The 16,971-nt window shown below is 44.4% G+C and overlaps 1 protein-coding gene across 11 annotated transcripts in view; it reads right to left on the reverse strand.

The window, feature by feature from the left end:
• The window catches only part of TRIM67 (tripartite motif containing 67), a 44,624-nt gene that overhangs the window by 13,166 nt on the left and 14,487 nt on the right, over window positions 1–16,971 (reverse strand). For 4 of the 11 annotated variants that reach the window (XM_075064126.1, XM_075064124.1, XM_075064125.1 and 1 more), the window contains 4 exons: window positions 16,804–16,914; window positions 13,770–13,923; window positions 3,321–3,478; window positions 1,514–1,652 (listed from right to left, as the gene is read on the reverse strand). In XM_075064126.1, the coding sequence (XP_074920227.1) occupies window positions 1,514–1,652; window positions 3,321–3,478; window positions 13,770–13,923; window positions 16,804–16,914 (562 nt within the window). Of the gene's footprint in view, window positions 1–1,513; window positions 1,653–3,320; window positions 3,479–13,763; window positions 13,924–16,803; window positions 16,915–16,971 lie in introns of all 11 variants that reach the window. The other 7 variants (XM_075064129.1, XM_075064128.1, XM_075064127.1 and 4 more) reach the window with 3 other exon arrangements.

Here is a 16,971-nt window from a genome sequence, read left to right on the forward strand (position 1 = left end):
ATAAAGGCAGCTCAATAGCAGGAAAGGATGCAATAAAATTTAATTTTGCTTTATTTTAAGTAAATTTCTGCCTTCCTAAATTCCCACCATACTTTCAAGTGGAGAAGATATTCTTTCCTTGTTGTTCTAAACTAGTCTGTTTCACCTCCGAGATGACTGCATTTCAGTCAGAGGAGAAAAGTAAGAATGCTTTATGTTATTTACATAATCAGTAAAATTTGCAATGCATTTTTCAATCTATTTGGATTAAAGGTGCTGTATAACTGTAAACCAGCCAACGTGTTTTGTCCTATCTGGGCCTGCCTTTTGGGATGTAAGCTCCCTGAAGAAGTGTCTCTGTTTGGGTCTGGTACATTGTTGAGCAAATTACTGCAGCACAAATAAGAGAGAAAAATAATTTGGCTCTGGACTTCCCCAAAGTCTGGGGCTGTTCAGATATGGGATTTGGTTCAGGCCTGTCTCTACTGAATTACTGTTTCATTGTGTGTCCAAGCTCATCATAACTGGGTTTCACTCTATTTTAAAAAAATTCTTTACAGCTAAATATTTTATATTGACATATTTTGACAACACTATATAAATACAGAGCATGATTATGGTATTTGCTTCAGGATTAATTTACAGTATTATTAATCAAGATGAACTTCTTGTGGTGCCCATATGGATGTCAAGTGTAATTAGATGGGAACACAGCATGAACTACCACTCAAGTCTTATCGAACACTCTTGTGAAATTAGTATCAGTAGTGAAGAAAACACTGAAACACTAAAGACAGAGAGAGAGAGGTGGAGACGAGAAGTGGCATATAGATATTCACAGTGTGTGGTGTAAATGACTATGTACTCTAGAGTAAACACGATTTTAATTAAACTCAAAGCCTCAACAGGCAAATGCACTTGTATCATTTGAATCCTGGAGAGCTGCCAATAACTAAAACATGCCAAAAGTCTAAAGAGCTGGATTTTATTTTTCTTTTATCATTTTTGAGTATTTGCGGCAGGGGAAAGGGCTGGATTGAGAACCTCAGAGACTGCAGGCTTGATTTTCAATTAGGGCACAACATAGCCGCCGGCTGCGTGCAGCTACAGTTGCACAAGTTCTTTCCCAGCACTAAATCCTGTGCATGTACCCAATTGATCCTAACACTGTGTGCAAGTGTTAGACTCCACAAATCTGCACATGCATACTACTGCTGGAAAGTGTGCACATGGAAATCACGTGTACACTCACCAAGGCCAAGATCTGCTGAAGGGGATCTGATATCTTCTATTTATCCACAGAAGGAGCAGCAGGAGTATGGGCTTCCCCGTCCTGCCCCACTAACGTATATCAGTCCTGTCCTGGAGTCAGCATAGGGCTGAGAGGGAAGCTCAGCCTCTAGGCACATTCAGTGCTGGGGCCCCTTAATGAAGGTTATTAAAACTCATAATGCCAAGTATAGTGGTGGCTGTGATGGAACGTGAATACCTGGTTGCTAGAAACTGGAGCTCTTTATTTTTTAATGAAACTCACCGTCAGATGTCTGTAAAACAACTGTCTTGCTATAAGGGCCAACTCCTGATGAATTAAAAGCTTTGACTCTTGCATTATAGGTACTGTTGAAATGAAGGCCATCAATTGTGCACAGGGTCTCCTTGCCAACATACACTTCCTGAGCATTCAAAGAGACAGGAACAAAGCTCACCACCTTCTTCCCAACAGAGGGTCTCACAGTCAGACTTTTAAACATAAGCTAAAAGTAAATATTGTTCAATGTTTAGGAGAATTTAGAATTTACATTATTATAGTAGGGATACTTAGATCCAGTGAGGCTCAACATGGAGAAGAAAAGTCAAGAAAGAAAGGTGGAGGCAGCAAGAGTGAGACAAAGATTAAAAAGGGAAGTCTAAAATGCATAGTTTTGTTATTTCAAGAGGGCTGTCTCAATCCTCCTATGGGAATTGTTAATATACAGCAATGTAGTTTTGGAGCCTAAATCCAAACCACGAATACAGGGTCCGAAGAGGCTTATTTCTGACAATAAAAAGAGCTTTGTATGTATCATTTGGCTATCCAACAATTAAGGGGGTAGAGGGAATGTGACAAATGGCTGCAAAGATCTGACTGGTACAAACACCAAGCAGGATGAGTCGTCATTTGGAGCACAAAGGGGATGGCCAGGAGTAATGGGATGAAATTATGAAAGAGAAAAATCTAAGCAAAATATAAGTGGGATCTGTCAGGCAATGTAAGAGTCTATAGGGATGAAGAAGAAACCACATTTTTAATTGGAGACTGGATAAAGCATTAGACAATCTCCAACAGGTGAAATTCTTTAATTTTTTGTTTTATTTTTTGGAAATTTTGGGATATACTGGCCACTGCTTCGAGCGGCTCCCATTGGCCCGGAGCAGTGAACCACAGCCAGTGGGAGCCGCGATCGGCCGCACCTGTGGACATGGCAGGTAAACAAACCGGCCCGGCCCGACAGGGGCTTTCCCTAAACAAGCAGCGTCCCTAGTTTGGGAAACACTGGACTAGATAATGGTGGCAAGGTCTACATCTGAGAGGAAACACTGCAGTCTCCAAGCCAGATGCAGATGATAAAAAGCTGGTTGAGTCACTTCAGTAATAGGATTGTCAGGCAGAAGCGGGGGTTGTAGATCACCTCTACATTGCAAAAATTAGTAACTAATGGCACACATATTCTTTCAAAGGGACTCATATAACCTCTGCCATCTACTGCTGCTTCCCCCAGCCCACCATCACCACTTCAGTCTTGTCTGAGTTGAGCTCTTCCGTGACCATAGAAAGGATTTTGAGAACCTCAGATAAAAGCCAAATTTACCCAGAAAACCATGAATAACAGAATTGTTCCAGGATTACATTTCTTAACCTGGGTCATTGTTTGCTGGGTGAAGCCAACAGTGAAATCTGCAAAGGAACCTCTCCAATTCCTGGGCCATTTATATACTGGGTTCAACCCCAGCATACATTAGAGCAACCTTGGGGCTTCTCTATCCAACTCCAGTTTACTATATCCTGCAAGGGGCTAACAGCGAGCTGAGTACCACAGTAGTGCACTGAACTTCCACCTTCGACCCTCACAACCCCTCCATCCCAAAGCCTGCAGGAGGGCAGCACAGAAACTGACTACACTAGTTAGAGACACCTCCATGCAAGGGGAATCCTTATCTGGGACGATCCAGCAGCTTTTTGGCCCCATTGCACTGCAGAAGCAGGAATGAATTAGAGAAACTGCCCTTCTACATCCATGTCCTTATGGAAGTTTAACAATAACACAGAGAGAACTCAAATAAATGCTGAATGAAGTCCTCACTCGGAATTGGCCGCCATCTCCATCATCAAGTTCCAAGATATACCCTTCCACTGGATTATGGGTAAAGGGTGGCATCCTCCAGGCCAGTGTCACACTGTTGTTTCGAGTACAACACTTCTCCAGCTGCAGTAACGGGACTGGTGGCACTGTAATGGGAACTGAGTACAGATTAGTGTAATTTTGTCCTTACCCGTCAGACTCTGTTGTCAGCAATATGATGATCCATCACTTCCCTCACCTCCCTTTTAATCCCCCCGCATTCTGCAAAGTAGCCGAAGTTACTTGGGGATAGAGCTGGTCAGAAAATGTGTTTTCCCCATGGAAAACTTCAATTTTTCAAATTCTATATCAAAAATTGTATCTGAAAACTGAAAAAAAATTAGCTGATACCAAATTATTTAGGACAAAAAATAAAATTTTGATTTAGAAAATCCTGCCACAGTGTCTCATGGAAATTGTAATTCAGGCACCACAGACATCCATTCTCCTCAACAGGCCAGACTCCCTGCCAGAATACATGACCCATGATGGACTACAGTCTCCCCTCTTGCAGAGAGGAAGAGGTGCATGGGGTGAAGGGGGAGAGTGCCTCATGCCATCGTGCATCATGGAACTTGTAGTGTGGCCTGGGAGCTCAGTCCATTATTGAAGACTGGAGATATGAAACAATCCAACTTCACTATCCTTGAGGCACTGTGGCAGCCTATCCAAATTGAAATATTTCTATATGGGGTTATTTTGTTTTTCAAAGAAAAATTTAAATTTCTCACAGAAAGCAAATTTAACAAAATTTTTTGTGGCGTCAAAACCCCAATTCTTTGTTTAAAAAAAGTTTCAGGAGAAATGTAGGGATACTATTAAAGAAAAATTGTTTCATTTGAATCTATTATCTGAATCACTGTGTTCAGGTAGAAAAAGGTGATTTTTACATTACAGGAGTCTGATGTTGGCTTCATCCATTTGGAAACTACAAAAGTGAGGGTGATGTTGTGGATGAGGGTATTGTCAGTACTGGCTGGGCCAGGAAAATGTTACTGTACTATTGACCAGGCTGATATTTCAAAAATAAAAATAAGCAAAGTGGAACATTCAGCCATGCTTCCGTGAGGAGAGATCATGTATATTATCTGTCTATGCCACTAAACTCAATTTACCTCTGTTGTCTAGCATCACAGCATCTTTCTGTTCTCCTTTCACTGGGATTAGTCAGCAAGAATCCTAATTTGGGGTGAATTTCACCCTTGTACAGAAGACTAGTGCAAGGCTTATGCACCACTTAAATCCCAGGGCTTTATTGGGGTATAGTGGCATGGAGGCCTTGGACTGGCCTTCTGCATGGGGCTGAATTTTACTAATAGGGCTCAGTTCTGCAAAGTGCTGGGTGCCTCCTGCAAGATGCTGAGCACTTTCAGCAAGGGGTGGATGTAGCCTCCCGATTCAACAGGTGCACTATACTAAGCTGCTGAGGGGGTAGCAACGGCTACCAGTAGCACTCTTCACCCTAGCACTGCTACCCCTAATCCTGGCCTGGGGAGGAGGAGAGGCCCAGAGAGGGGTGGGGCTGAAGGACAAGCCTGCCCCTCACTCGTATCACAGTGGCAGCTCCGGTCCTGTGGGTCTGGGTCCAGCTCCATACTCTGGGTGTTCTGACCTGGAGCTGTTACTACAGAGCCCAAAAGAATGAGTGTGGCTGACAGCTTTTAAAATAAACTATTAAAGGTGACCCCTCTCCCAAGTTGTGACATTTTTGCCTCTTTATGATATTTAAAGAATACTTGAAAGTGTATAATAAATAAAAATCTGCTCATTTTTTTTACATTAAAGCTTGGGTTTTGTCTTCCCTGGAAGATGATATGGTAACTGGAGTACTAGTGAAATTGTGATATCACAACAGTCAAGAAACTCAATGCTTTGTAATTAGGAGGTGAAAAGAGTTTTAGCTGGACTGTTTAAAACTTCAGGGTTTTTTTTGTTTGTTCTTGTTAACACAGATGTAATGTCAGTGACTAATGAACGAGTTGGAGAAAAAATGTCGTTAAAGAGTCACACTCCTGCCACTTTAGTTAAAATGTGAAGTTCACAATACACATCCAGTGATACCCCCCTCCCAGATCCCCTTCACAAAACAAGGGGAAGATCAGATTCCTGACATTTCTAAGGTTTAAATCTAAGCAAAAAAATCCCAAAAATTTAAAAGAAAGTTTTCAAGTTTTATTCACCATAAAGAAGTGAAAAAAGCCACAAGCTTAATTAAAAAAAAATCCTTTGAAGGTCACCTTTAAGCCTTAAAGAAGTAGTAATGCCATCTAGTTTTGCTATGTACTGTTAAATAGGTAAGACACAATTCTCACTCCTCTCTCCCCCTGACCCTTCTGGCCCAGATACCTAGACTTCAATGTATATAACCCATATATTTTGAAGCAAAGACTTGGGGATCTGCTGTGTTATATGCCAGAAGTGGATGCACTTCAGAATTTGTGAAGTGATCCTTGTGCACTTCCAACCTACCACACATGACGTTGTGAAACTTAGGGCCATACTATTCTGGAGGACTGCAAGGCCACACAGTGGAGCAAGGGGGAGTAAGACCCACAACCTACCTCTTTACCCCTAACTAGGCCCCTGCATGGCCTCCCTGGATTTTGGGTCCAAGCATATAGGAGTAAGCAGTTGCTGCATGCCTGCTACTAATCTCCTCTTCCCACCCCATGTAGGTAGGTGGGGAGTAAGCAGGAATGGGCAGAGTTTTGGCTCCACTTTCAGCCCTAGATGGCCTGGGTGGAGGGGGCAATGTGCTATGGATAAGAGCCAGTAACAGATTGCCAGTCTACTGGAGAAAAGGAGGAAGGAGAAGGAATTGTGCCTCTCTGTCTACAAATACAGGAAAGGGAGGCGAATTATTTAGGGCAGTACATTGGGCTGTACCTAAGAGCAATAATACACACTTTAAAAAAGGTAAATGTAGGCTAAGTATTTGCGATGGGGTGGAGGGAGGAAGAGAACACTTAGCTGTTAAATTACAGAACTGTCCCATCGCTTGTGCCATTTAAAACTATTCTGCAGAAAGCACTAAAAAAAAAATGCTGTACAGAACAATGCTGCCTTGGCAAGGAGATGGAGCAGATAACCAAACGTTTTTTCCATCTCTAAATGCTGGGCTTCTATAAATGATGTAGGCAGGACATCCTTTGGGTACTAGATCAGGACTGTCACTGATGTTTCATGGCAAGTTAGAAGCTTAGCACACACAATTCAACTCATCCCATAGCCCCTCTTGAGCTGGATGTTCAAACAGGGGTGAAAGTAATTTACAGGACTTACCGGTACTGCCAGAGTCCTGAGGGGGGCGTGGCCTCATCCAGAAAAGGCAGGGCCTCAACCAGAAGAGGTGGGGCCTCTTAAGATTTAAAGGCCCTGGGGTACCGGCTGTTGCTGGGAGCCCCAGGGCCTTTAAATCAACCCAGGGCTCCCAGGCAAATTAAAGGGCCCAGGGTTCCAGCCACCACAGAGCTCTGGGTCCTTTAAATCCCCACTGCAGGTCCAGCGGCGGGAAGCTCTAAGCCCTTTAAATCCTGGCCCCAGCCTGGCCGCCAAAGCTGTGGTGAGATTTAAAGGGCTCTGGGCTCTCTGCAGTGGTGGGGAGCTCTGAGCCCTTTAAATCCTGGCCCCAGCCCAGCCGCCAAAGCTGCAGGCGGGATTTAAAGGGCTCGGGGCTCCCTGCCACTGCCACTGCCCTTTTAATCCTTTTAATCCTGGCCGCAGAGGCTGGTGCGGCGTACTGGACCCTACTGGCTTACTTTCACCTGTGTTCAAAGGTTCTATTCTGCTGTTTGTCAACCTGACCAGCGAGCTGTACAATGACTTTTCCCCTAGGCTAGTCAGTAGAGGGATTATATTCAGCAAGACAACAGTCCAATGAGAGATTCTGTAAACTTTAGGTCCCTCTAAATTAAATAAACAGAGATAAAACTAGGGATGAAGCCACTCCCTTGGATTTTCCAAATACCAAATTATTTTTTCGTGATGAGTCTGAGTTGTGAGAGACCTGTCAAGTTAGGGGGTCGGGGGAAAGGAGGGAGTCCCCATAGGAAGATGTGAGTGGGATGATCATGAGGGCTGGGTAGAGATGACAGGAGGGAGGTATACTCCAGGGGGAGGAGAACCAGACAGAAGGGCCGGCGCTTCCATTAGGCGACCCTAGGCAGTCGCCTAGGGTGCCAGGATTCAGGGGGCAGCATTTTGTGCGCTCCGCATGGGGCGCACGGGAGCTTCCAGTTCCGCTCCTGTCGCGCCGCCGAAGAAGGACCTTCTGCTGACGTGCCGCAGAAAACAGCGGCAGGCAATTGATCAGCTCAATGACTGCTGCTGTTGCCTGCGGCTTTTCGGCGGAGGGTCCTTCTTCGGTGGCACGATGGGAGTGGAAGCGGAAGCTCCCGCGCACCCCGTAGGGAGCGCACAAAATGCCGCCCCTCAATTCTGCCTACAGCGCCAGAAACTCTGGAGCCGCTTCTGCCAGACACATTGATATTTGGAGTCATCAGGGTGGAAAGAGGTGGTTGGTTTTTAAAGCTGTGTCAAGATGGCAGAGAAGACCGCAGTGGGTGTGAGTCTTTCTAAAGCAGGGTTGGATATTGGACAGGAGCTACAGCAGAGGCAGTGTGAGTATGGGGGTTATCTCTGTATCACACCACATAGCAAGAAGCAGGTGGAGTTGGTGAAAGGGAACGGGGAAAAGATGGGCCACCACATGCCAAAAGTGATTTTAAGCATTTGTATCTATTCTTCCTTTTGCAACAAACAAACACTAATCTCATCAATATTCCCGCATTCAAGAACAAATCAAACCTGGATTAGATCTCTGTCCATGTCTTTAGTGAAAACAGAGAGATTGTGATGTACAGACACAGCGAGTCATGGAGAAGGGTAAGGATTTCAGACCATGGCAATCAGAAAATATAATGGAGGGAAGAGGATGGAGGTGAAGGAAAGAAATGTGGGCTAAATCAAAATGCCACCAAATATTAGAAACTGTGCATATCTTTCAGTGGATCAACATATCCCCTAGAGTGCTGAGGTATTGCTAACAGGCTAGCAAAGAGTCACTCTTGTCACTCATCGTTACAGTACAGTAACTCCTCACTTGAAGTCCTCCCACTTAACGTTGTTTCGTTGTTACATTGCTGATCAATTAGGGAGCATACTCATTTAAAGTTGTGCAATGCTCCACTCTTATGTTGTTTGGCTGCCTACTTTCTCCACAGCTGGCAGCTTCCCTACAGCCCCCTCCCCACAGCACCTCCTGTCTGCCAGCAGACTCTGCAGATCAGCGCCTTCCCTCTCCTTCCCCCGCCTCCTGCCTGCGGCAATCAGCTGGCTTGAGGCATTTTGGAGGCAGAAGGGAGGGTGGAGGAGCAAGGACTCTGCGCGCAGGCTCCCCCTCCCTCCCCTGTCTCCCGAACGCAGCAAACCAGCTGATTGCCCTGGGCAGGAGGGAGGGGGGAGGAGCGAGGACTTGGCACACAGGCTCCCCCTCCTTCCCGCCAGCGGCCATCAGCTGGTTTGCGGCATTCGGGAGGCAGGGGAGGGGGGAGGCGCGCTGAGTCCTCGCTCCTCCCCCATCTCTCCTGCCTCCAAAATGCCACAAGCCAGCTGACTGCCGCCAGCAGGAGGCAGGGGAGGGAGTGGAGGTGCGCCGAGTCCTTGCTCCTCCTGCCTCCCTCCTGCCTGGGGCAGTCAGCTGGCTTGCTGTGTTCAGGAGGCAGGGGAGGGTGGGGGAGGGAGCCTGTGTGCTGAGTCCTTGCTCCCTCCCCCTCCCTCCTGCTTTCAAAACACCACAAGCCAGTTGATTGCCCCAACAGAAGGGAGGGGGGAGGAGCGAGGACTTGGCATGCCTCCCCCCTCCTTCTCCTATGTGGCAATCAGCTGGCTTGGCATCAAGAAGGGAGCGGAGGGAGAGGGGAGGAGCCAGGACGCAGTGAACGAAGTAAAGGGGGAGGAGATAGGGGGGAGAAGAGATGGGTCAAGGGTGGGGGCTTGGGGGAAGGCATGGAATGGGCAGGCTGAAGGCTGAAACCCCTGCCTCTGGTGCTTGCAGAGCAGGGGAAGCTGCCCTGGAACCTAACCCCCCCATTTACATTAATTCTTATGGGGAAATTGGATTCACTTAACATCGTTTCACTTAAAGTTGCATTTTTCAGGAACATAACTACAACATTAAGTGAGGAGTTACTGTATCACAGTTGTGCTTTCTGTGCAGTAAATCTGCAACTGATTACATTTCTCAATGTTAAAGAAACTCTGCCTGATCATTATTTACTGAGATTAGTTTTTGATCTGAGGCGTATCTTTAGACCACCAGTAAGACATATGCACAAGTCAACACCAGGGCTAATTTAATACAATCTAATCTCATTTTCATTCTGCTTTGTCTAACGCAGTGAATTGATGTTTGTTTATGAGCAGGCATTCACCTCCCACTGACCTGTGCAAGCTTAGTGATGTTGAATGAGCCGAGGCCAGAGGTTTGAAAAAAGATTTCAGAAATTCAGACATCAACAAGTGCTGATGACAATATTCCATTCCTTTTGGGTGAAGTTACCCCTCACAGTTCTCCCCTTCCTCCCTGTCCCACCTCTCAGCTTCCTTATTTCAACATGGACAACTTCCTCCAGTTTCCAATCTTCAGATACCAGGGTGAAAATAAACATATAGGAAAAAACAACTTGCAGTTAAAAGGGTCAGACTGGAACTTTTTCCCTTGGGACTGTATCTGATCTCCCATTGTGGTTTAGGTCTGAGAGTCATTAAAATGCATTCTGAATCTGCTGTTGCCAGACCAAACAACATAGAGAGTTGGTAGAATTTCCATATGAAACCAAAACGGTTGGCACAGATTGATTGCTATCTGGGGCAATGTGGTGAATGGGACTGGAAAAAGAGGAGCTGGTTTCAGGAGGGGCATATATTTTTGTAAGACTACTGGTTCAGGAATGCAAGCCTAGGGGTTGCTCTGTATTTAGCTTATGGATAAATAGCAAAGCCTCAACATGTTATGCTGGCTTCCCAGTTATTTATAAAGCTCTGTTTCCTACCAATTTAGTTTTTGGTTAGCGAAACATGGCCACTCATTTTGAAATAATCCCTTCCATTTCTACATGCAGGACCATCTGGATAGGGGGCATTTCAGATTCTCAATATGTGAATGAGATGATAGTGTAAAGTTGGTTTTAAATTTTTTAGGCACTAAGGAATCAGTGGGGAAGGGAGAGACTTTACAGAAGGAATGAGCGTCCACGTTAGCACCGGCTTGCTGACATAGAAAAGTTTTTGGGAGCAAGCCAACACATACTGGGGCAGGCTGAACACGGAGGATGTCAAGAATACAAAGGTACCTTTCCATCTGGTATGGAATGGAAAGGAACTGGGGGAGAAAAGGGTTGAGATCACAAAAATAAAGTCCAGTAAATACCAACATGTCTATACATCAATCACAGGGTGTGGCTGCAACTCAAGTGCACATACCTGAACTAGCTTTAATCTAGCTACCTTGGGACCTGGAGAGCCTGCAGCAGGATGCATTTCAGTGCTGGCTACCACTGTGAATAATTATTCAGGATGCAGTGTGGGCTTGTTCAGCCCATGTTGAAGTGCATACTGCACAAATTCACTGCTCAGAACCCGAGGTAGCTAGACTATAGCTAGCTTGGGTATATCTACTTGGGCTGAGTCACACCCTGTGATTTCAGTATAAACATACCCTATAAGGTTAAATAGAAATAGGCACACAGCCAAAAATTTTATTTATATATATATAAATATGTCTCTCTATATGTCAAACAATTCCTATCTTCCTGTGATTGTACATTTATTTAGAACGAGAATATAGCTTGTACTACTTGATCACACAGCATAAGGGGAAGTAAGAGCCTTCCTTATGCCCCTGAAAGTACAGGTCCCCAGGAGAAAGCAGGTGCTACATGTCCACTATTCCCCACCAATGCAAGTGGGCAGAGAATGGGCACAGCCTTGGTTCTACCCTCCAAATGCACAAGCGAGTGGAGATGACATGGCCTAGGGCGGGAGGCGAGGGAGAGTGATTTTCTGCGGGTTGTAAATTAAAAAATGATGAATGTCTGGAAGCCAAAAATCTAAGGTGTTCCCATCTCAGGTACTCTCTGGGCTGCTTAGCTATTTGGAATGCATGAGTGGCTTAGTTAAATTCATTATTAGTTGTTCAGGGGGGACTATAAACCACTATTCAATGTAGATAGATTAAAGCACCAGTCTAAGTTGACAACTGACTCCTCTGCAGATAACACTCAGAGAGGCTCTCTCAATTACATTTTAAATCTCATGCCTTGTGCTCTCGCTTCTATTTTTCTTGCTGTTAAATTTTAAAAGGGGCAATTTACTGATGTTTTTAGAGTGGCTTCATTAATATAACCCATTTATGCTGAGATGCAATCCCCTCTTAAAGAGCTTATTTTAGCCTTTAACTATTTATCTGAATTCAACAGTTTCCATTGTTTCTCCAAGGATTTATCTGTCAAATTAGCCACTCTGTTTGCATTTGGTTGCACATGTTTCAGTTCAGAACTAAGCCTACAGAAAACAGATAAATTACTAGATGAACATGAATCCTCATGTTTATGGACTGCTCTTGTGGAATCAGAGAAAAACAAAATTATTTTCAACCCATCCAATACTTTCTGGTAGACTCTTCCATGTCTTCCACATGTATCCATAGGTCTGGATTCAAAGCCTGTTGAAGTCAATGGAAACACTCCCATTGATCTCAATGGGCTTTAGATGAGGCCCCTACAGAATGTCTGTCTATCTGTCCATACATCCAGTTTGCATGTGCCTGTCTCCCTGGTATCTAAGCTCCAAGCACAACATTTAAAATTGCATTACACTGTTTTTTGCAAATGGCACCTACTCCCTACCAGCTCCTACTTTCAGCCATTTTTAGCTTAACTCCTACCCCCGCCCCCCGACTTCCTTTTGTTCTCCCTTCCCTGACCACAGGAAACAAACATCACCAGGCTGCTCTTCTGTCATTATTATTGAGGGAGGCCTTGTACAAATGATGGGTTTTGCAATTTGTCCTATAGACAGTCAGGCTTGGGCTTATCCTGATCTTTGGTGTTAAGGAATTCCATAGCCAATGATCTTCCATGCTAATTTCTTGCCCATACCTCCAAAAGCTTTATCTTGGGTTCTTGCAACTGCAGTATCCCCACTGAGCATAACTATCATGGTGGTTTTGCCTTACTGAGGGCTTGTCTTCATTGCCACACTAAATCGGTGCTGGTAGCACGTCTGATGAAGACACATTATGCCAATGGGAGAGCGCGCTCTCATTGACGCCACCTAATTATGCCACCTCAACAAGATGTAGAAGCTATGACACCGCTGTAAGTCAAATTAAGTTACATTACTCAGTGTAGTGTTTTTTTCACGCCCCTGAGCAATGTAACTTCATCAACTTAAGCAGTAGTGTAGACAAGTCCTGAGAGTAAGAAGTGACTCATTTGCCACTGATGATACTCTTGCTGATATGTTGGTAATTAGAGTTGGTTGAAAATTTTTCAATGAAACTGTTTTCTGTCAAAAAAATGCTGCTTTGTCAAAACCTAAAACATTTTGTGGAAACGGATCAGTTTTGACAAAAGTTTGAGGGTGGGAGGAAGAGAGAGAGCACGAGCAAGTTCACTCCGAGTAGCCAATAGCATGGTGGTTAGGGCAGTCATCTAGGATATGGAAGACTGGGGTTCAAGTCAATGTTCTAATCACTGGGCTATATAGTCAGTCTTGTGCTTTCTCTCCTGTTGAAATTGTTCCACCTTGTATAAGTCATTCAATATCAATTGCTCCAGAGTGATACTGACTATATAGCCCGGTGAGTAGGGCACTGACCCAGTTGTGACTCAGACAGAGTAGGGATTTGAACCTGAGTCTCCCACATCCCAGCCTATTGGCTCTTCAGGGCTGGCCTCTTGCCCATGTTTTCACAATAAAATTTTGAAACCTCAACATTGTCCATAAAAGGCAATTGTGGTTTTCCACCCAGCCCTATCGGCAACTCATTTTTAATTAACTGTATTAAACTTGTTAATGCTACACAAAGGAGCTAAGTTGTTTTCAAGTTCATATTGACACCAATGTCTTCACCACCTTCAAAACAGACAGATGGTCTTTGTCTGAAACTTTTATCTTTTCAAATCTTTAACTTCACCTAATTTCACTGTCTGAGCTTGTCTGGGTCACCTGAGGTGAGGTGAAAGCACTCCTTGGTAAATTCATGTTTAAGAGAAGATAAAAATAAACTATCCATAAATTGCAACTAGTTTCTCTTTCTCCCCACCTTCCTTCACCTCCTCCTCTACAGCACAGTTTCAAAGCAGACAGAGAAAAAATAAAAATCAAATCACAAAAGCTCACCCCTACATTTCATCTGAATAAAATCCAGCTGGTGAATTGACTGTAGTAAAGGTTCACTGTCCAGAGTCAGGTCAAATTCAGCTGATACTTTTGGTTCCAAGGCTCCTTTGACCCACTGTTCCTGAGACACCTGAACACGTTTGATTAAAGCATCTGAAATCTTAAAAAGAACATTAGGTTTTTAGTGAAACTGCAAATTCAAAAACAGACCAGAATAAGTTAGAAGTGACAGATCTGAATGACTATGCTACATCATACAAGGTGACTGAGTCTCATGGCCTAATTGAAGCAGGGCACATGGTAATTTTGCTGTGAGTTCCATGTGTGTTGCATCTTCCCATTTTGTCTTTTCAAAGCAAATCCCCTGTGAGAGTTGGAAAAGCTAGTTTTCTTTGAAAAGAAGCTTTGTGGAACAGGGCTGGGGATGTATCTTAACTGCTTGAAAGCCACACAGAAAGCGGTGTTTCCTCTCTGATCTGCACGGCAGCTGTCTTGATATCTCGTTTCATCTCCGTGAATAGAACGCAGAATATTTCTGACACTAGAAAGCTTTTTAATTTAGCAAAGTCTAGCAGACAGAAATTGAAGCTAGAACAATTCAAACTGGAAATAAGGTGCCCATTTTTAACAGTGAGGGGAATTAACCATTGGAACAGCTCTCCAAAGGATGAGGTTGATTCTCCATTAAATTAAGATTGGATGCCACTCTTAAAGCTCTGCTCTAGTTCAACCACAAGCTATTAGGGCTTGATGAATACGGCCAAGATCAGTATTGACCTCCTTCTGTTGGGTTTGTAATGGTAACCATGAAAAGATCTTATAATTTTCAGAAACAACTTAATAAATCCACATTGAATGGCAAACTAGAGAAAGTCAGAAGAAAGCATGTCAGTATGGGGATTTCAATATAATAGCTAAACCTAAATGATCAGATAGTAACTCTTTACACTTGGCAAAGGGAGGAAGACGACACCTGCTGGTCACCATGTTTTCTTTTGTAATTGACCCAGGATCATCCCCAAAATCCTTATTCAGCTATTATTTAGTTCTTGCATAGGCAAAACTCCAATAGGCCAAATCCTGAGACAAGGAAACTGAAGATGTTCAGAACCTCTCAGAGTTTGGCACATTGCTTCAGTGAAGACTGAGTAAGGATTTCAGATTTAGCTCTATTAAAATACCATGGTAAATGGTAGCTTGGATCAAAGAAACTATTTAGACTTTTCCATGTGTTAATTTGGGGTTAGATTGTGCTATGGACTAATTGCCCATGTGGGGGTACCTGTAACCCCCATCCTTTATATCCCTACATAGGTTATCTGGGAGCAGAAGAAAGAATAAAACTAAGGTTTCTGATATTGGAGATAAAAATATTAGTCACTCAATCATATTGCCTTTCAAGCAGAATGCACCAAATATGTGCTCTGGTTTTCCTGTCTCTGAACATTACATCATGTTTCTTTCCCAGAGTCAGGGATAGAACCAAGCATCCTCATCTCCAATATTAACTGCTATGTAGCGAAGAGTTGTGTAACCCACTGTCAAGACCACCTTTACAGGCTGGTCCACAGAAAGAACAGTAATTACATCTGTAGTTCAAGTGGTAAGGGTCTGTGCCGAGGATCTAGAATTCCAGGGTTCTATCCTGATGATGCCTCAGATTAGGGGACTTTATGGCTGCATGTGACAAGAATTTGATTTCCCAGTTTTCATTTTAAAAAGTGGTTTAATTAATTAACATAGTGAGAAAATAATCCTTTAAACCAGCTGTTTTTAAACTTTAGCAACCCGAGGACCCTCGTTTTGATTTGAAAGTTTTCACAGACCCACCTCCCAAGTCCCCTGCTCAACCTCAGGCCCCACCCTCTTCCCAGCCCCACTCCATCCCTGCCCCTCCTCTTCTCCACCTCCTTCCACCCCTTCTCCCAAACACTCCCTGTCCCGGCTCCTCCCCCTCCCTCCCAGCACCTTCTGCATGCCGCTGAACAGCTGTTCCCCTGCGTGCAGGAGGCACTGTGAGGGAGGGGCAGGAGTTGAACAGCGGGGCCGGTGGACCCTCTGGAGCACCTTTGCAGACCCCAGTTTGAGAAACGCTGCTTTAAATGAAGTCTCATAATCTAGAAAACATCATCATCTGTAAATTACGTTTGACATGCAACAAGATAGGTGTTCCATATCCGCATCAAAATTGGCACTCATTTTGCACTCACACACTTGGTAGGTTTGACAGTTGAGAGGTATGGTGCCAGGAAGGGCAGAGTGGCACCAGGGTTTTTGGTGCCCTAGGCGGGGGTCCTTCCGCGCTCCCAGTCAGCAGCAATTCTGCGGCGAGGGGGTCCTTCCACGCTCCTGGTCTTTGGGGCACTTCAGCGGTGGGTCCCGGAGTGAGTGAAGGACCTGTCGCAGAATTGCTGATGATGACCCAGAGCGCGGAAGGACCCCCTGCCGCCGAATTGCCGCCAAGGGTGGCAAAATGCCACCCTCCCAAATCCTGGCGCCCTAGGCAACTGCCTAGGTCACCTAAATGGAAGCGCCGGCCCTGAGGAAGGGGACATATCAGGAGCAAGCTGGAGGCTTGGCAGTATCAATGATGTAAGGTCTCTAGGCTGCTGTAACTAACTGACACTAGGACTGGGTTGGTGCAAAAATCAGGAAGCCATAACCAGTTCCCTGATGGTCCCCTACCCCATTCCACTGCAAAGAGAGCAGGCTGGGCAAAGGGGAAAATTGATCTTCCATGTCCATTCAAATCTTGGCCTCTACTTAAGCTACCAACAAGAGTACCAATTATGTTGTTTTTTTTTGGGTGATGCAGACCCTTGTCTATTGGGAAATGCATAGACGCCACCAAAATCATTTCATATTAGCCACCAAATTGTAATGATTTCTAGGTATTATATTGACAAGGACAGAATGTAAACCGGCAGCTGACAGACTCCATAGCCCATTTCCAAACCATTAAGCCAAACACTCTACCATAGCAAGTTTTACATTCCTGTATAATCTTTTTGTTTCTTCACAAGAGTAAAAAAGAAAATACCTGTAAAAAACCAGAGGGATCATTTTCTTTGATTACTTCCAGACAGTATTCCATAAGTCCTGTTGACTGACGTAGCTTCAGAGTACAGTGATTTATTTGGTCCCAAACAACCTGCAAATGAAAACCTCAGGACATTTATGATAATCATCTCAGCCTTCACTGAATCAA

This window comes from Chelonoidis abingdonii, chromosome 3, assembly GCF_003597395.2.
Source record: "Chelonoidis abingdonii isolate Lonesome George chromosome 3, CheloAbing_2.0, whole genome shotgun sequence".
Taxonomy (NCBI): domain Eukaryota; kingdom Metazoa; phylum Chordata; order Testudines; family Testudinidae; genus Chelonoidis; species Chelonoidis abingdonii.